Genomic DNA, 19,903 nt, shown 5'->3' on the forward strand with positions numbered 1-19,903 from the left:
TAGCTTGTTGTATTTCGCAGAAAATAAATTGTCCTCCTAATTTCTGTGCAGGGATATGGAACTCACTTAATGAATCACCTGAAGGAGTACCACATTAAGCACAATATTCTCAACTTCCTCACATACGCAGATGAATATGCCATTGGCTACTTCAAGAAGCAAGTGAGTAGCCCTGAGACAGTGCTTTTAATCTTGTGCGAGGGACTGAAATTTTAAGAACGGTTTGCAAAGATGGAGAAGTCTTTCAGGTGGACGGTGACCAAATGTCTGAGCAGAAAACGGTGTTATTCCTTGAATCTGAAGAGCGGTGCATGTAAACCCATGCTTTGCCTGCTTCCTAAAGCCATTGATGAGCTTTATTGTCAAGTGCAGCTATCATGTGACTCTTCTGCATTGGATAAAGTTTTAGCACCAGTCCCATACACCCCCAACAGTGTATCTGGGGCTGGTAGGGAACAGTCACTTAGTAACCAATAATAGACATCACTGGGTGGTGGTGGGAAATCATCCTAAAGAAGCCACTATTATGCAGGTGAAGTGGCTTTTAAGTTCTCCTATAGCCAGAGCCATAAATTGGATTTCATTCTCTAAGGAGGTAAGGTTGTAATCTGCCAGTTTTTGGTTTTTTTTTGGTGGTGGCCCCAGAATTATGGGATACACTTCAATCAAAGATCTGTATGTTTTCACCTGCTTCTCAAAAGACAACTGGGAGGAAGAAATTTGTGTCCCACCAGCTATTAACTGGAGAATTAACAGGAATTAGCTCCAGAATTAACTGGAGATTGTACTATTGCTTTCACATAGTTTCACATTTTGCATTTTTTCCTGTTCCACAGAATTATTTTATTCCTGTGTTCCTAATATTTTGTAAAGTGTCCTGCAAACATTTTTGTTAGGTCCGATTAGAAATATTGTTAATAAGTAGGTTTTCCAAGGAATGGCAGAGAACATTATTAACAGAGCATTCTGTATTTTGAATGAATTTCCCAAACGCACTTTTAATTTACTGCACAATCCTGTGTACAGTATATCTCCCTAGAAGTATAGTCCACTGAATTCAATCTCAGATAATTAATGTATAGGGTTACAGCTTTAGGCCAAAGTTGTTAACAAGCCCCACCCATTCCTTCAAAGCAACACCCCATCCCATCCACAATTTGCAGGGCATTTACATTTTTAAATGGGTATCATGCTTGCTCTTATGCAATAGAATGATGACCTAATGCCAAACTTCCCTGTTGAAATCATGCTCTGCTGTTACATTGAAAAAAAATGTGTTGAGTGACTGCTCTCCTTCCTCCAAACAGGGACTGGATATATACTCTAATTCTTCAAAGCATATTTCAAGAATATGCACATGAGAGTAGCAGTTAATGCATTCCATTTCAAAAGATCGAGGAGAGAGGACAGCTGAACCAGTGCGGGATTTTTGTCTCTGCCTTTGGGCACTCAAACTTAACTCACCTCTCCTTCCTTGTAGAACTACTGTCAGTCGTAGGCACCATATCCACATCTATTGAAGTTCCACCAGGGATCTTTCCCCTTTAATTTTATTGCACAGGTTTTTGGAATATCTATATGCCATTTGTTTCATTGTTTCCTTTTTGAGGTCTTCCTGAGGCCCTATGTAGCTCGCAGGGCGACTTTGGAAATCAGAGGTAAATGGTGAACTCAATCTAAAAGGGGCCCTGTGGTATATAGTGTGACTGCAGGCATATGTGTATTTCAGTAGTGTGTAAGTTGGTGAACTGTGTATTCATCTGGGTTCATCTGGGCTGCAGAGTTGTGGTTTGAAAGCCCACGAGGCAAAAGGTCACTCTGTGCTTCCACGGGGTTGGGGACGACGATGGACGAACCTCACAGGGGCCCCAGAAGGCTGCTGGAAAGCAGGTGAACAAAGTGCATTGACAATGACTCTTCTTTCCCTTAGGGGTTTTCAAAAGAAATAAAAGTACCAAAAGCAAAATACGTTGGCTATATCAAGGATTATGAAGGAGCAACTTTAATGGGATGTGAACTAAACCCAAGGATCCCTTACACTGAATTCTCAGTCATCATTAAGAAGCAGAAAGAGGTAAAAAAAAAAAGGAAACCAAATGTTTATTTTCTTTTGCTATTTTTTAAAACACAAATTACTAGTACCTGCCCCACAAGTATTTCTTAGAGATAAGGTTTATTGCACAACTTTGACAGAGGGGCTTGTTCTGAATAGCTTTGGAAATGGGAAAGCATTCCTTTCCTTTTCTTACAGGCAAAAAATATTGATGTATGGAACGATATTTGTTAGAAATGGAAAGTAGTGAAGTGTTAATTTGGCAGTTTGGTACACAAATGTGGGTTTTCTTCTCGTTGTGTTACAAGCCAGCCTTACTTTATCAGAATATATAAATTGCACCTTTGTTCAAAAGAGATTTTTTTCCCCATCTGCTATACAACATTAAAACACAGCTCAACTATACAAAAATACAGCAACATTTATCTATTTGTTGAATTATATTCCACCCTGAATTGGCCCCAGTAGCTCAAATTTGATCCCGTTGGGTCACTGTCAGCCCCTGCAGTGCTCTCAGAATGAGACTGATGAAATTTGAGAAGAATAAAATAATTTAGCCAGGTAAAAAAAATAACAGTAATTCAAAAAGCCTGGACAAATAAAAAGGTTTTACTAGAATTTTTGACCCCCCCCCCCCCGTTTATAGTTTTCTATTTAAGGCTGCAATCCTACGCACACTTTCCTGGGAGTAAGCTCGGTTGAGCACAGTGGGATTTCCTTCTGAGTAAGCATGCATAGGATTGCCCTGCCTGTTCACAGCATATAATGTAGAACAGGAGTGGCTAACCTTTTTTCAACCAGAGGACAGCGTTGCCTTCTGGGGACCTCTCGTGAGAGCCACATAGCAGCGGCCAAAAAAGTTTGTGTGATGAAAAAACGTCCACTCTACTTTAGCACATATACACAAACAATGGCAGGAGTGGGATTTGAACCCATGACCCCCAATTGGCAAGCTTAGGACAACTTTCCATGTATTCCCCACATTACTCTCCACCCATCCCAGCAACAGAAGCCTATGCCAAGTGCTCCATCTTTCAACGACAGAGCCCCCGTGCTGTTGGTGAGGGTGGGTGAAGGGTTTTTTTTTTTTGTGCCCCTGCAGCCACCAAATTCTCAGGGGTCTTTGGGGCAGGGGTAGAGGTTAACCACGCCTAGAATAGTTATTCCATGGACCAGGTAGCCCTACCACCAAAGGCTGCCTCGCAGCAATAAAAGAGCAGCTTTTAAAATGAAAAGCGGAACATTCTTAATTTTTAATCCGACAGTGTAACCTGTTTTTAATTTGGTGTACAAAAGTCCTCTAATGCCATTGTCCCGTAGCATGGTCAGAGTGATGGGGAGACTACCTGGGAACCACATGCTTGCCACCTTGATGGAAGAAAGTTGAGATGTATAAACACACCTAAGTGAAGTCCCTAGTTGTGGTTCATCTTTAGCTGGAGGCGACTGGTTTTGTGCAGCAGCCATGCTTTCAGTAGAGCATGGATAAGCATCACACTGCAGACAGTGATGTGACTCAAGCCTGCTCCTAATGTGTGAGAAGGCCACCTAGATCCATAGAAATCGTAAGCACCTCTAATGCCCCTTTACTCATCTATGCCTGTTGGTGCAGCACCTACTTCCTTCACCCCAAAAGTATAATTTCTGTGCTACTTTTGTTGCAGATTATTAAAAAGTTGATCGAAAGGAAGCAAGCTCAGATTCGGAAAGTTTATCCCGGCCTTTCTTGTTTCAAAGATGGTGTACGGCAGATTCCCATAGAAAGCATTCCCGGAATTAGTATGTACCATCATACATCAGTTATCATTGGGTTCATTCTTTTTCAGTTTAAACTTGAGAATTTCTTTTGCTGAAGTGACTTGCTTCTAGTTATTTATAACAATTCTATACCACTTTTGAAATAATGCATTAAAAATAGTTGATTATATTTGAATCTGAGGCTCTGTGGTGTTTTATGCACACGTTGGTTTATTTTTGTAGCCACAGGCTTTTATGCCGTACTGTACAGCCAGTGCTTACTCCATTAGATTTTTTGTGTTCTGCTATCTAGTACAGGCAACAACTTTTTACGCTTGTCCAGTATATGCACAACTGCACATTCTTGCAACGCAGAAGTGGCCAGAAAAGGGAGTAGGCTTATGTGTGTTCCACCGACACACACAGGGGTCAGCAACCGCTGCACAAAGTGATCATTGCCTCTACACAGATTTTCAATGCAGTCCTAAACCTACTCAGAAGTAGGTCCCACAGAGTGCGGCTCAATTCTGTAAAGAAAATTCACATGGGATTGTTAGCAAGCATCCAGTTACACAAGAAGCCTGCTTCTGCAACAGAGCAAGCAGCTCCTGCCCCTTCCTCTACGCTGCAGTCCCCATATGCCCCCCCTAAAAACCTTTTCCAGGAGGTTGGGAAGAATTAACGAAAGGCCTCTAAATAGACAAGGGCTACAGCTTGCAGAAAAGCAGCAATGGATGCTGTCCTTTGGGATTTGCATCTGAATAAATTAGTGCGATGGGACATACTCCTAAATAACTGAATAGAATTGCAGTTGTTATTTTCCCCAACTTTGAATAGCAGAACCCCATGCCATACTCCAAACTGTGTTTGAAAGTCCTCTCAGTTTCAAAAGCGGTTTGCCACATAGCCTGGGGAGGGGGCAGCATTGGACATGTAGGATTAGATTATTAGGATTAGATTATTGGATGAATGGATAAATTAGTCATTTTTAAAAAAAATTATTTCTTCATCAGATTTGTATACTGCTCTTCATCAAAAGATCTCAGGGCGGTCCACAGGATTTTGTGGTTTATCCTACTTAGACATACTTGAACATATAATTGAATGTTGGGAGTGTTGACTAAAGCAAACTAGGTGGACTTGGAATTACTATAGCTGTTACTTTTGATTGGTATTTCAGTAAAGATGCAATATAATTCTATGATAGGTCCACACCAACTCAGTTACTTTGTAATCTAATGTAATTTATTCTTAAACGCTTCACTTTTGTTTGCTATATAGGAGATACTGGCTGGAAACCAAGCAGTAAAGAAAAAGGGTAAGTGTTGTTTTCAACAATAAAGAAAGCCTTTTAGAGTTTACCTGTACTGTACGTCTGAAGCATTGATACGTGCTGCACAATTGCTAAGTAACTAAAATACATTTTTAATTTGTGGGTGATTGCTTTTTATTAATTAAAGAGCATTATGAAACTGAACAAATCATACATTTCAATCTTGTCTACTTTTCTTTTTTTTTAAGTAAAGAACCCAAAGATCCAGATCAGCTTTACAGCACACTAAAAAACATTCTACAGCAGGTCAAGGTGAGCATTCATTTTCTTTAAATATTTTGAAACCTTTTTCTGCTATGGTGCGTTGTTTCATGAGTGTATTTTCTCCCCTCTACCAGAGCCATCAAAGCGCTTGGCCATTCATGGAACCAGTGAAGAGAACAGAAGCTCCTGGTTATTATGAAGTTATAAGGTTCCCCATGGGTAAGGCCATCAACTTTTTAAAAAGGAGAGCATCCAATGAACCAGAAGCAAATTGAGTATATAGGCTTTGCTCCCAGAAACCAAGAGTAAAAGAGGGGGGAAACTTATTTATACTGCTCCATGAAATCTTGCACAAACGCCTGTAGTTTCCTGCAGTGCACTGCAACAGTGCAGCAGTTCTTGCATTTATAGTACAAAAGGAAACAGGAAAAGGAAGCTGCCATATATTGAGTCAGGACATTTGTACCTCTAGTTCAGTATTATCTTAACTGACTGGCAGTGGCTCTCCAGGATTTTAGACAGGGATATTCCCACCCCTACCTGGAGATACCAGGAATCAAACCTTTCCCATAAGATAAAGACTACCCTAGTCCTATTTTAAAATAGAAATTAAAAGGTCTGTAAGGGCACTTTTGAAACAGGACCTTTTCACTAAAGAAGCAGAGGGTGGGGAGGATGACAATAGTAAAAAAATTCAAGCCTAGGATATACAAATATTGTAGGAACAAGACTTGATTTTTCTGTTTTTATACAGATCTGAAAACGATGAGTGAGCGACTGAAGAACAGGTACTACGTGTCTAAGAAGTTATTCATGGCAGATCTGCAGCGAGTCTTTACCAACTGCAGAGAGTACAACCCTCCTGAAAGTGAATACTACAAGTGTGCCAATATATTGGAGAAATTCTTCTACACAAAAATTAAAGAAGCTGGGTTAATTGACAAGTAATCAGTCCTTCTCTCATGCAATCAAGATGCCTAATTTAAGAGCAGAATATGCAGTTGATCTTTGAATAGAATTGAAATTTGTGTTTTAAAAAAAACATTTTATTTACTAGCACTTTTAAAACCTGTAATATAGAAGAGTTTATTTTATTAAAGTTTTTAAATGTACACTTGCATGCCCTTTTGCAGTGTATTCAATAATACATTTTTATTAGAAGTATTGCACAAACTGTTTGGGGATTTGAAAAGGGAAATTTTTCCAAGCAGTGAATGTTTAAGCTTAATGTAATGCAGTATCAAATTGTAAAATAGCTTTTTATTTTTTACAAAAGATGCTAATGAAGGGGGAAATGAGTTTTATATATATTTTAATGAAACACTCAACTAAGAAGGTGCTATGAAAGAAAGAGAAATCCTCTAAGATACAAAAAACCCAGTAGGTTCAAACTTCCTTTGTGAATTTGATTCTTTAATATTAGAGTTTGCAAAGAAAATCTAAATATGTAGCATAATCTGACTTTGACTGTGTTAGGTCACATTTCCAAAAAAAAAAAAAAACCTGTGGTAGTCACAAACCACTTTTTAAAACTTTTGTAGTGCCAGCAAAAGCTTAATTCAGATAAACGATAACCATTTCTACCTTTATGCCCTAATCCAGCAAATGCTTTGTCTGCATAAGTTTTTACATACCTTTATCCCTAAAAGCCATTCTTCCCTTAAAGTCACACTTGGTCCTGCAGTACTTGGGTGAAAAGAGATAGTCTTGATTTTCACACACACTAGATGTCACCAGTCACCAGATGCACTGGCGGAGGAAGCGCACTGCCCCCGGCGGTGCAATCCCAGTGGGGTGCCACCGTGGCTGCCTCCCCCCCGCCTGCGCCCTGCCCACAGCACACCCTGCCCCCCGGTGCCAGAGCATGAAGCTCCGCCACTGACCAGATGTGACTGACATACATATGAAACCAAAGCACATGCAGATTTACTGTACATGTGCATTTGACTAGCCCATATGATATTCCTTTACTATCCTTACCCAATGGGAATGCCTGCTCTCTAGCTGCTACCACAAATTATTTAATTCTTGTGTTATCCACCTCTCCCAGTTTTTATAGGGATTATTTTGGTTACATTAAACTGATTTTCAACCGAAGTACTACTAGAACATTATTGTTCATTACTTCTGTATTTTACCTACTTGTTACATTAAATACTGGAGTTACACCTTCATTCATGTAGGTGAGGGAAGGAAATATTCACTTGCCATTCAGTTGTTTGAATGTGAGCAGGCAGCAATTCTGCAACACCCAAGAAAGTAAATGTATTCATTTTATTTCTTTCTCCTAATTTATACAAAGGCATTCAAGAACTAGTTTCATTGTTTTTATATGCGCTGAAATATTTCACTAGCAAAACTGATGTAAAAAAAAATGCCAAACAGAATTACAAGAGAAATTTATTTTCAAAATGGCTATGGTAGTGTTTATTGTAAGATTAGATTACCCTTGCTAGGTAATGGTACAAAATTAAGTCAAAATGGTAACATATAAATGCCTTAGTGCTTTATATAAAAATCAATTTATTTGGCTTTGTATTTAAGGTACAATGATGCAGCTGTGTGTTAAGAGTATTTAAGTAGTAATTTTCAATTATTTTGTAAACTGGGCCAACAAAATCACCTCTTAAGCTTGATATCCTGTGAAAGTGTTATTTTCAAAGATTCTTATTGTCTTGAAATTAGAGTCTCTTCTATATTGAGAACATTTGGTTTCTAATTTAAAGATTATTTTCATAGATATTGTGCAATAAAGCTATATAGTACAATGTGTTTTAAAAATGCTTTAAGTGAAATTCTACATTTGTAAAATTATTTATTGTTCTGGTATAAAATGGTTTTAAATTATATGTATAAAATTAATCTTGTGTGCTATTTCGTACTTTGCATATAAAAAACCCCTGAAATATTTAACTTGTGTGAATAGACTTTCTGACAATTGTACCATCACTTTCAGATGGTAAGAACCAAACACTATGCTATTCCATGTAGTTAATCCGTTTTCCTGTGGACCCATTGAGGGTCCCCCCCCCACCCCCAAGAATAGATCTGAATTGAAAAGAGTGCAACTATTACCCAAAGAAACTATCTTCATTACATGTTCAGTACTTCATGTGTGTAGACACACATGAAGTTCACAAAAAAAGTTGGCTTATAAATTGAGCATTCCAATTCACCCCTTGGAACCTACTCGTAGATTGAGGACAGCCAGAGGGTAAGCTTATTCATGTTTACTCAGAATCATTGTGTTCAGTAGGGTTTACTTCCAAGTAACTGCGTAAGAATGCACCTTGGAATCTTTTTAAGATAGCTGTGCTACTATCCTTATGCAGTTAAAGTGAAACATCGGAACAAACACAACGGAATGGATGCTGGAACAATAGCACTACTGAGATAGCAAACTAAAATAGCTATCTTTTTCAATGACACATTTTATTTCAATATGATCATTTAGAAAACTCTACAAAGACTTTCAACAGTTAAATCTGTAATCTGAAGATTTGCTATAAAAGTAGAATTACATTAATCTACATTTCAAGCAAAAATAAATTCCCATTTCCTGTGTAACAAGAAACTAGAAAAAACACTAAATACATCAACAAATTTGATGTTTACAAGTTTTAATATAAAATCTAGTAGTTCATATATTACATAAATTTCAACTGTATATGCGTTGTGTTGGGCCAGGGTGTGTTAAAATCTAAAAGCTGTACAAACATAGTTAAGATTTTCCAGTAATGATATTTCAGCAAATACACTTTACCTTTATATCAATACAACTACTTAAATTGTCAAGTTAAAGGGTTTGTTCCCTAAAAATGTTATTAAAATCAACCAACGCATTCAAATACCTCATTAGATCTGGGCAGTGATTTCTTTTTAAGAGAATTACACATGCGGCTCTTTTTCTGCTTAAAAATTGGAGAATCCAGAAAGATGTTATCTGTAAAAGGGTCTCCTCTTCTGAGCTTCCTATCAGAGCAAAATAGTACATTAGTTTTGAAAGCATTCATGTAATTCTTACTTTGCCTCATAACTAAATTCATAAGCAAGTCAGATTCATAAGCAAGGTTGGATTTTATATTCAAAATTTAATTCTAAACTAATACAACAAATTTCTAAAAACTAAATTATACAATAAATTTTTGAAAGAAACTGGTGCATATCCATTTAGAAACAAATATACTGACCTGCTGAGACTTGGTTCCTTATAGCTCACGCGATCAGTACATCTACGTTTCTTTCGAGGAGTACCTTTTATTCCAGTACTCATCGGTGGGTGAGAAACTCTAGTTTGGATAGAAGTTGATTCGAAATTGGTAATATCACTGAAGCAGGGATGACATTTTTCAAGAGCCCTAGATGGTTTATCTGCTGGGAGAAAAATGTTTAAATTGTAACGTCAGCAATGAATAAGCTTTAAACAAACTCTCTTCCTGTGGCTCCAAACAACACCTTAATATTGGTAAAGCTCTGTATATGAATTCTGCTGAATGTTAAGTTTATTCGATTTTTAAGATGACAACAACCAATATTCATGATAAAACCAGACTTGGCTCTTGTTGGAAAACAACAATCGATTTCAAACCATGCCTGCAAATGGGAGTTCAAAGGGTGATTGGTGGTTACCAGGAAATCCTTTGAACTTCAAAAGTTTGCCTGTGGGAGGTGGGGGAATTGAGGATCTGGCCCACATGCTGCTTTCTCACCTTTTACAGGTTATAAGACTAAAATGTGTGCAAATTATGTGTTTTCTTTTAGTCATTTTTTCATAGCTTATGATGTGCAAATCAATCAGAAAAAGGAGTATGGCTATTCTTTCTCCCTCTGGGAAGCTCTTCACTGGGAGACAAAATGTAAGAACATGAGCATGTTTGTGTCTAGTTCATTGGTTTTCCACCAGTGTGCTATGGAACCATGGACTTGAGGAACATTTAGGGGAGCCCTGGGGACCATTCTTTCATTAACTTGCAGCCTGTATCTTCCTGCATTATGTCTTTCTTTCTGGGGAATGTTTAGGGGAGCCGGCAGATTTAACTTGCAGCTCATTATCTTCCTGAAATAAAAGTGTCAAATAAAGTGAAGACACTTTTGCATGACTGCTTATCTTCTTAGAATCTCTCCCAACAAAAATCCTCCCCAGCTTCAGTAACTAACAGTTCCATAGTTTTACACAGAGGACATGAGAAATGCAAGAAAATAGAAAGTAGCTTGATGATGTGTGTGCCTGGATCTGTGTTCTATGAGGATTTAAAAATAACCCTAAAAATGAGGAGTGTCTTTTGTTTCTCACTCCTCCTACCTCCAACATCTCTCCCCCCTCTTCTTCTCTACCTCTCCCCCCCCCCCGGGCAACTCCCCCCCAACAGTCACCCAGCTTTATGGGGACAGGGAGAATGTTGCAGGAAAGGAGCATGTCTGAATGTGTGTCCTGTGCTGTGTTTCTCGGTTTCCTTCCCCATGATGACAAGATATTTCTGCTTCTGATCTTAATCTGGTATTGCCCTCTCTGTCCCACCCCCCATTATTGCATGCTAATTTCAGGAAAGGCAGACACGGGTTGCCAGGTGGGGTACGTCAGCTCAGCCCTGCAAAGCAGTGGTATTGCTTGGGTTCCAGTCGGCACATGCACTCCCACTTACATGCACACCAAGAATTGTGCCAAACAGGGCTGGGGGCAGAATGAGAAAATCCCCACTTATGTGCATCCTGTAACAATCCCAGTTTAAGTGGCTTCCACAGCGGAGCCACAGAAAGAATGTGGTTGGTGAAGGGAGCTGTGGACTCAAGAAGGTTGAAAACTGCTGGTCTAGTTAGCCCTATTCCTGGCAATTCTAAAGTGGAGAAAAAACTACAGGAAATATCTGGTTGTGGCATTCCATTTCTGCAAAGGAATTCCACTTGAGCAAATTAGATTTATCCTTTTTGCAGCCAAAGAAAGAGAAATCCTATTGTGTTTGATCAAATTTAGATTTCCAAACTTTTCAGAGTTAGCTGTCGGTATCTCTATGCTTATTCACATTTTTTCAAAACAAAATTATAACTTACTTTCAACATTTTCCTTATCTGCAGAATTATCAGATTTTTTAGTATTCCTGTTTTCCCCCTCAGGACTACTGCCACACTGTTCATTCACAGCGTTCTTTGATTGTTGCCTTGTGTGTCTCGGGCTGCCATCAGTTGTGCATTCTAAGCTTTTCCTGGATTTTTTCATGCAAGGCACATACTGACTATCATCAGAGTCCTCTTCTGAAGCAAATGATTCGTTACAAGAAGTTTCTGTTTCTTCTCCATTATTTTTTTCTTGGATGTTATTTTCTTCAACTTTGTTTTGTCGGAAAGGTGTGATATGGACACACTCCTCAAAAACAAAATCATAAGCATCATTGGAACCAGTTGATCTATCTGTTTTTTCTTTGGAACAGCACTTCCTATTATGGCTTCTCTCTTTTCTGGACCTTGTCCTGGATCTAGTTTTTGTTTCCAATTTTCTTTTCTGGTCTCTCTCTTTGTGTGTTTGAGAACCTCCAACAATTTTAAAATCAGTTTGTTTGGGGGCTGCTGTTGGGGTATTTGATTCAGGTAACATATTAGGCTGTTCCAAAGTTTTGTCTGTGTTTATCTTATGTTTCTCTTGAGAAACGTAAGTTTCTTCATATTGTTCATTATTTTTCACCAAGCCTGACTCAGGGCCAGGTTCATCTTGTTGGCAACATTCTGTTATCTGCTCAAGTACTTCCGGACTGCTACCATCAGATACATCAAATGGATACTGAGTTTTGATCCTGGAGTAGTGACGACGGATAGATACATTTTTTAGTAGGCTACTTTCAAATTGCATCTTCTCTTCATTTCTGTTCTCATACTCCATATGACAGTGGGAACTACTTTGCCAACCTGGTAATTTAAAATAATGTGTCAATTCTGCAGGGAAGCTTAAAAAGACATACATTAAAGCTTTACGTAGTTACTAGAATAGCACAGAAAAAAATTTGATGCTAAATATGGTTAGTAAGGTTTGGCAGATTGGTCCATCAGATTGAACAGTTATAACGAACAGTTATAATAATAAAATCATCATCATTATTATTAATTATAATACTGATACAGCAGAAGTAGACATCGTTTACCAATAATGCCTGTGCATAGAGAATTACAACAGAAATCTGTGAACCTGCTCTGTTTCCACAAGCAAAGGTAATTGTATCAGGTCATTTTCACCTCAGTACAGTACAAGTACTTTGCCAAAGCTGTGCAGAGTGGGAAAGAGAACTGCAGAACTGAGTCCTGTGAGAATCGGTTGATTATGCCAAATGATTATGCCAAATCTATATGTACATTTATGTCCCACTATCTCATGCCTGAGTATTAAAGGCAGCAAATTTGACTTAAAATGTTTAATTAAAAATGTATTATGGTTGCAAACCAGTTGATATCCCTCTGTCAAATCTTTGATCCAATAGAGCCTTCTGTCAGCAGAACAGAGATTAAGGCAATTGTAAATGAATTTTCCCCAGCATCCCCAATTCCACTGCTACCTGCTCTGGAGGCAGGGGGACTCTTCAGAGCTTGGGCTGAGGGGCTGCCTCACTAAAGATTGCCTCAATCCCTGTTCCACTGACAGGAGGCTTTGCTAAATTAAGAGCCTTCTGTCAGCAGAGGGACAACTTTCATAAAAAGTGGTTATGGCACATAGCAAGGAAATAGCTTTGCACAAGATTATGAAACTTCTTTGATGTTATGCTGCTACCTGTGACCAGAATCCAAACAGCTACTTTAGGTGCTCCTAAGACAGGAAAGGTATACTCCTCTCTCCCACTGCAATAAGCAAACCTTCAAGTAATACTGTAATCTGCTTTTAAAATCCACTCAGCTTCAAAGAAGCATGTGGTTTAAGAAACAGAATATAAGGTATGCAGAATTAGCAGCGGTTCTTTAGAACCCAGCCAATGCTCTTTAATAGTAAAGCCTCTGACCCATGTTTAGAATCTTAAATGCGGGATTACCTACCTGTATCCTTCTTTGATGTTGAAAAAACATCTTCAGTCATAACATCTCGCTGAGAATCAGCTGCAACATCTGAATAATTTGTATCTGTATTATCCTTTAATTCTGTTCCAGATGTTTTATCTTGCTTGCTTGCATCTACAGAAAGGATATGCCTTAGATGTGCCCTAAAAGGGGGGGGGGGTGAAATTCAATGAATTATTTTAAGAGCAGATTCTCATACAGCAGTTTTGGTGCACACACCCTGCAAGAAAAATTAAGGGTTTCCTAAATTAAAACTGAATGAGAACCTTCACTCTTGTAAACAAAGGTATATTCCAGGAATATGCGCTTGAGAATGAAATACAAAGCTACTTGGCAGTTAGTTTTCTCAACTTCAAATTGGCTTTGGACAGGGGAAAATGTTTTGATTAAAAACTGCATTAAAACATGCTTTCTAAGAAACATTCCTGTTCAAAAGTGCTGTGCTTGGTGGTAAAGTACAGTTGTTCTAAAGAAATAACACTGTCAGAAACTGCTAAAATATGCCTCCTGTTGTGATCTTCATAACTCCACCCTCTCTGGGGAAACATGGAACAAGATTTCGCTTCACTCATGCAGGCTAACCATTGCTTTCTCCTAGACAGGAAGGGATGTACGAGGGCTTCCTGTCTCAGTGGTGCTTCGTTAAGAGTGAGCCTTGTGTTTTTGGTCCTGCTCTTTGATCTTGCCTCTTGGGTTTTGCTTCCTGGTTTGCCAGATTGCTCTTTGGTCCTGACTCATTGGCCCACACTCAGTCAAAACTCCAGCCCACAGGCCAACCCTGATGATTACTGGTACTTATGGAGAAAATATGGTTGCAGAATATGCTGAATAATAATTTCAGATCTATGCAAACATTTTTGAGCTTGGCATTGTTAACTGGTCATTTGGCAATTTTCTCAATTCTAATCATTTTATTTCATAACTGAGAGACAAAAGGCATCTAAGCTCTTCTGTCACACCCTGCATTTTCCACTTTTGGATTGTCCTCATCACATACTTTTGACTCAGTGCTTTAATAACATGGACTATAATCTTTAGTACATATATTCATGGAACAGTTTTCATAATCAAATATATAGGCTTTTTAGAGAAGAGCTCTTGAAATTCAAGAACCGCCAGTCAACATGAGAAAACAATTTTTTCTATTCCACAGCAACATTTTTGGGGGGGCGAGGGGGAAGTGATAAATTAACAGAAACCATTTTCAATTATCATAGTGTCTGTGTATGTGTGCACCTGCATGTATAAAACACAATCTAAAATATATTTTATTGATGCAAGTTTCTTGATTTTGTTTTGAAGGGAAAAAACAGACAGAAAAAATGAAATATATTAAGTATACTTACAAGGAATCTTGGCTTCTTACACTGCTAGAATCACACTCTTCAGCACTGGAGGCACTGAGAGTCTGGTTCTGTAAAAATTCAAGATATTATGCTGAAAACCATTATGCTGTATGGCCCATACATGAAGCACATAATAAAAGTGAGATGTCTGAAAATGTGGCTCCCAACTACAGCTTATGAGGCAGACTATTGGACAGTAACAGAAAAGATTAGTGTTACCATTGGACAGTAACAGCAAAATATTTAAGCAATTATCTTAATGGATGCAGAACTGATAACAGTCTAAAGTCAGAAAGTAACATACAAATACAAGGATGGGAAAAAGACTTACAAGAGCTGTGTTATATTGATCTTTTGCTGAACCAAGAAGACTTGTTGCATTGAGTAGGTCTTGGACAACTTTAGAAATAATCTCCTTCAAAGCCATTAATCTAGTCTAACAGAAACAAAAAGAGTTAACTGATGTAGTTACAATACAACAGTGAGCTTGTTTGGAAATAAAATGAACAGGAAATAGTGGTTTCTATTTCTTGTTTACTATACAAGTTATCTGCTACCACAGGTACATTCTCAAGGACCACCCTTCCCCATATGAACCAACCCAAACCATGAAATAAGACATTTGAGGTCCTCATCTGTGTGCCCCACGCAAGGTATGTCAGCAGGATGACAACAAGAGAACAAGCCTTTTCTGTGATAGTCCCCAATTATGAAAAGCTCTACGCCTCCAAGCTTGTCTGCCATTAACATTTGTCATCTTTTTGGCAAGAGAAAAATAAATACCTTTTCTTTTCCTTGGCATTGGGACTAATGATCTGGCTTTATGTGTTTTCTTTTTGTAGTCATTTGTGTTTTTAGCTGAAGTGGATATTTTGTGCTTTAAGGTAATTCTTTGGATAAACACTTTTAGTATTATTTGTAACGTTTTAAGGGATTTATTTACAGATTGTGTTTTATTCTTCTTGCAAATTACTTCAAAACTCCTTCTGGTTCTGGTCTGATGTGATAAATAAATGTTCTGTTCCTGGGCCCCGCATGCATTGGTGGAGCACATATAAGCGCACCCAGTCCCACTCTCTTTTGGGTCCAAAAGGACTCATGCATCGGCAATCATATGTCAACTGTATGCTCCTAAAACAATTGCTGCCTGTATTTTAATTGGACATTATATATGTACATGTATTAAGATAAAATACCTCAGAATGCTCTTTTCCTTGTTGTAATGCCAGCTTTCTATGCAAGGCAAACACCTGAAATTTCAGACTCTGATATTCTCTCTTTAAATACAGGATTGTATCTTGTGCTTCCCTCATTTTGCTCTTCTCCTCTTCCAAAGCCAGAGCTAATGCTCGATTGTTTGTTTGAAAGCTTTTCATCAGTGTAGATGAGTTGTCTGGAAAAAATGGAAATAATTCCTAAAATTTCTATTTCTGGGAAAATTTGAATAAAATACAGTATTAAAAAATACTTACTTGCAATTTTACTGTTGACAGATAAGACTTGTTTGGTTTTGCCCAACTGTGCCCATTTTTTATTTCGCCTTTCTTTCATTCGTTCTTTTATATCTTCCAGGCTATCCTTAAATGACTTTTTCAAGCACCTTTCTCTAGTCATTTTACACCTTAAAAAATTACAAAAACAACTGATTACAGTTTAACAAATATTTATTTAAAAGGCTTTCTTACCAATATAGAAAAATGAACTCTTTGTCTCATCTTATATTAACAACCCCCACCCCAAAAAATCTATCAGCTATCTGTTATTATCATAAAATGGTACTGAAAAGGTAATGTTTGGCCTATTCTTCAACAGTACATACAGATTTACTGGAGCAAACCTATTATTTTAAATCATAAATTTGAAAGAATATACTTATTTAATTTGAACCAGTAGTCTTAAAGACTGCAAACTACAGCTTGCTAAAACAAGACGGTCAAAAACACCTAGGAATAATACCGATTTAAAAATATATTTCTTAATAAGATTTTTTATTAACCACCCCCCACCCTCGTTCCCTTCAGTATACTGTAGGGCAACAGTGTTCCCATATATAGACACTGCTTAAAAAAAAAAGCAAAGAAAAAGAGATATCAGACCCTAACCACTTAATGTTTTTGCTTTTACAAACAAGCGGTGTATAAAGAAAAACTTACAGAGCACAATTGCTGCTATTGTTATTATTAAACTAAACAACTATCTGACTTAGAAGACATCTGTAGGCAGCCCTGTTTAGGGAAGTTTTTATGTTTTATGTTTTATTGTTTTTAATATTCTGTTGGGAGCCTCCCAGAGTGGCTGGGGAAACCCAGCCACATGGGTGAAGTATAAATAATAAATTATTGTTATATTATTATTATCGTCCATCCCTGAATTGAGCTTCTGGAGTCTATATTCACTGCAGACTCTTTCCAAACTTCTGTCTTCCGATACCCTTCCTCCAAAAAAACCACCCCCACATATCAAATCCAATTCCATGGATTGAACCTGGAACCTTTGTGTGGGGAACTCTCTGGGCCGCAGCCTGGGAGTCGTTTTGGACTCACAGCTGTCCACGGAGGTGCAGGTCAATTTTGTGTCCAGGGCAGCTGTCTACCAGCTCCATTTGGTACGCAGGCTGAGACCCTATCTGCCTGCAGACTGACTTGCGAGAGTGGTGCACGCTCTGGTTATCTCCCGCTTGAACTACTGCAACTGCTCTATGTGGGGCTACCTTTGAAGGTGACGCGGAAACTACAACTAATCCAGAATGCGGCAGCTAGACTGGTGACTGGGAGTGGCCGCCGAGACCACATAACAGACCTACATTGGCTCCCAGTACGTTTCCAAGCACAATTCAAAGTGTCGGTGCTGATCTTTAAAACCCTAAACAGCCTTGGTCCAGTATACCTGAAGGAGCATCTCCACCCCCATCATTCAGCCCGGACACTGAGGTCCAGCACTGAGGGCCTTCTGGTGGTTCCATCACTGCGAAAAGTGAGGTTACAGGGAAACAGGCAGAGGGCCTTCTCAGTAGTTGCTCTCGCCCTCCCATCGGATGTCAAGGAAATAAACAATTATCTGACTTTTAGAAGAGATCTGCAGACAACCCTGTTTAGAGAAGTTTTTAATGCTTTATGTTTTATCACTTTTTAATGTTCCTCAGAGGGACGTGGGTGGCACTGTGGGCTAAACCACAGAGCCTAGGACTTGCCGATCAGAAGGTCAGTGGTTCGAATCCCCGCGACGGGGTGAGCTCCCATTGCTCGGTCCCTGCTCCTGCCAACCTAGCAGTTCGAAAGCACATCAAAGTGCAAGTAGATAAATAGGTACCGCTCCGGCGGGATGATAAATGGCGCTTCTGTGCGCTGCTCTGGTTCGCCAGAAGCGGCTTAGTCCTGCTGGCCACATGACCCGGAAGCTGTACGACGGCTCCCTCGGCCAATAAAGCGAGATGAGCGCCGCAACCCCAGAGTCGGCCACGACTGGACCTAATGGTCAGGGGTTCCTTTACATGTAATGTTCTCCAGAGTGGCAGGGGAAACCCAGCTAGATTGGTGGCATATAAATAATATTTTATTACTACAGTACTATTATTATTATTATTATTATTAGGCCTGGCGCGTATATCTGCTTCCTATTCCTGCTTCTATTCTATATCTGCTTCCTATTCCTGTATCTATATCTATTCTATATCTGCTTCCTATTCCTGTATCCTGCTTCCTATTCCTGCGTTGCAGGGGGCGGGTTGGACTAGATGATCCTCAGGGTCCCTTCCGACTTCACAATGTTCCTATCTGACGAGTGCTGGGCCGTCTGGGTCGCACCCAACCCGGGCCACTTTTAAGCGGCCGCTCCTTTCAAATAAGTGTGCTCCAAGAGCACGACTAAGCGCGGATCCGACCCCTTTAGTCACAACCCGAGAGGCCAGCCGCCCTCGGCAGAAACGGCCTCTCCAGTTTCGGCCTCCGCTTTGTAAGCTATATGGCGGGAGCCTCCATTTTCCCCCTGCTTCCACCCTTTATCGCTCTCTTCCTACCCCCTCCCGACCCGCCGCGAACGGAGAACCGCGAACGGAGAACCTGCGTCTGAGGGGCGCGCGCTCGTCCCTCGTTCTTTTCCCTCAGCTGCCTTCAACTGCGCGACCGAGTGCGCGCGACGACCCAAAAAGCCGTTGGTAGTGGTGGGTTTTTTTGTGTGTGTCTGTGTCTTTCAGGCGACGACTTCGTTCAAAATTCTCCGCGGCGCTTCCCGATTGGCCGGCTTGCTCCCAGCTGAGCGGCGTCGTCGTTTCGTCATCGCGCATTTCCTCCTCCTCCTCCTGTTTTGTTTCCGCCTTCTTTCCACGGACCTGTGGGTGGAGCTCTAGCCTTGTTTTCATCTTTCGCTCCGTCCTCAACGCCGCAAAGTGGGGCGGGCACGGCGCTCTGATTGACGCGCGGCTGCGCCAGTAGAAACGCGTAGGCTGGTGAAGGTTGCGGACTGCAGTTGCGAGCTGTTTTTCTGCTTCTGCGAAAGTCTCGTGTTGCTGGGTCTAGAATGAGTGATTGAGTGCAAATTAGAAAAGGACCCCAGCTCTGCCCTGGGAAATATAATTTATATGTAATTTATATTTAAATATATGTATATATTTTTCAGGAGGTGTTTTTAAAAAATACTCTTTAACAAGATTCTCTCCCTCTCATTTATAACATTTGTTTTTAAAGATTTCAACAGATAAAAGCAAACTCCAGAACTAGCTCGAAGTATTTTCGAGTCAGATTTTTAAAAAATGTATTTTGCCTTCCACTGCGGGAGGCAGTGGAAGACAGGAGTGCCTGGCGTGCTCTGGTCCAGGGGGTCACAAAAAGTCGGACTCGACTAAACAACAACAACAACAAAATGTTGCCTTTCTGAGGCTGCTGGTCGCTATTCTACGTGTGAGATAAAACTTATTTCATTCTTCTTTTTCCTGTTATTTAGCAAGAGGTCGAGGCTATTGCAACATGAAAACTGGTGCGAGAGTAATGTACTGTATATAGTTTTCTCACCTTGTGTGCATGTGAGATCCTGGTCCTTGTCCAACTCTAATTGTACTTAAGGAATTACTCTGATATTAGGAATTTATGCACCAAATGACGGGAAATCGGAATTTTACAAGAAGTTGCATGAGATTATGCTGGACTATCTGGACTACAACAACATCATTATGATGGGAGATATGAACGGGGTCGTATCGACAAA

General features: G+C 39.6%; 2 protein-coding genes across 5 annotated transcripts in view; one reads left to right on the forward strand and one right to left on the reverse strand.

Moving 5' to 3' along the window:
* KAT2B (lysine acetyltransferase 2B) overlaps positions 1 to 7,042 on the forward strand; it is a 41,587-nt gene extending 34,545 nt beyond the window's left edge. For 2 of the 3 annotated variants that reach the window (XM_081882024.1, XM_081882025.1), the window contains exons 12-18: positions 52 to 162; positions 1,931 to 2,074; positions 3,718 to 3,832; positions 5,072 to 5,108; positions 5,312 to 5,375; positions 5,462 to 5,546; positions 6,082 to 7,042. In XM_081882024.1, coding sequence (XP_081738150.1) covers positions 52 to 162; positions 1,931 to 2,074; positions 3,718 to 3,832; positions 5,072 to 5,108; positions 5,312 to 5,375; positions 5,462 to 5,546; positions 6,082 to 6,275 — 750 coding nt within the window. In that variant the 3' untranslated portion in view covers positions 6,276 to 7,042. The remainder of the gene's footprint in view (positions 1 to 51; positions 163 to 1,930; positions 2,075 to 3,717; positions 3,833 to 5,071; positions 5,109 to 5,311; positions 5,376 to 5,461; positions 5,547 to 6,081) is intronic. The other variant, XM_081882026.1, reaches the window with a different exon arrangement.
* A 1,888-nt stretch (positions 7,043 to 8,930) lies between these two features.
* Positions 8,931 to 18,998, reverse strand: SGO1 (shugoshin 1). 2 transcript variants are annotated; one of them, XM_081882099.1, is made up of 9 exons: positions 18,763 to 18,998; positions 16,177 to 16,325; positions 15,901 to 16,097; positions 15,036 to 15,140; positions 14,705 to 14,772; positions 13,338 to 13,501; positions 11,376 to 12,224; positions 9,518 to 9,698; positions 8,931 to 9,299 (listed from the first exon to the last, which is right to left on the reverse strand). In XM_081882099.1, exons 2-9 carry the CDS (start codon positions 16,316 to 16,318, stop codon positions 9,158 to 9,160), a joined length of 1,848 nt encoding a protein of 615 aa, XP_081738225.1. In that variant the 5' UTR covers positions 16,319 to 16,325; positions 18,763 to 18,998; the 3' UTR covers positions 8,931 to 9,157. The 2 variants fall into 2 exon arrangements, with proteins under 2 accessions (XP_081738225.1, XP_081738224.1); XM_081882098.1 differs by having other exon boundaries at positions 9,518 to 9,701; positions 18,763 to 18,986.
* Positions 18,999 to 19,903: the final 905 nt, after the last annotated feature.

This window comes from Podarcis erhardii, assembly GCF_964252035.2.
Source record: "Podarcis erhardii genome assembly, chromosome: 12".
NCBI classification, from domain to species: domain Eukaryota; kingdom Metazoa; phylum Chordata; class Lepidosauria; order Squamata; family Lacertidae; genus Podarcis; species Podarcis erhardii.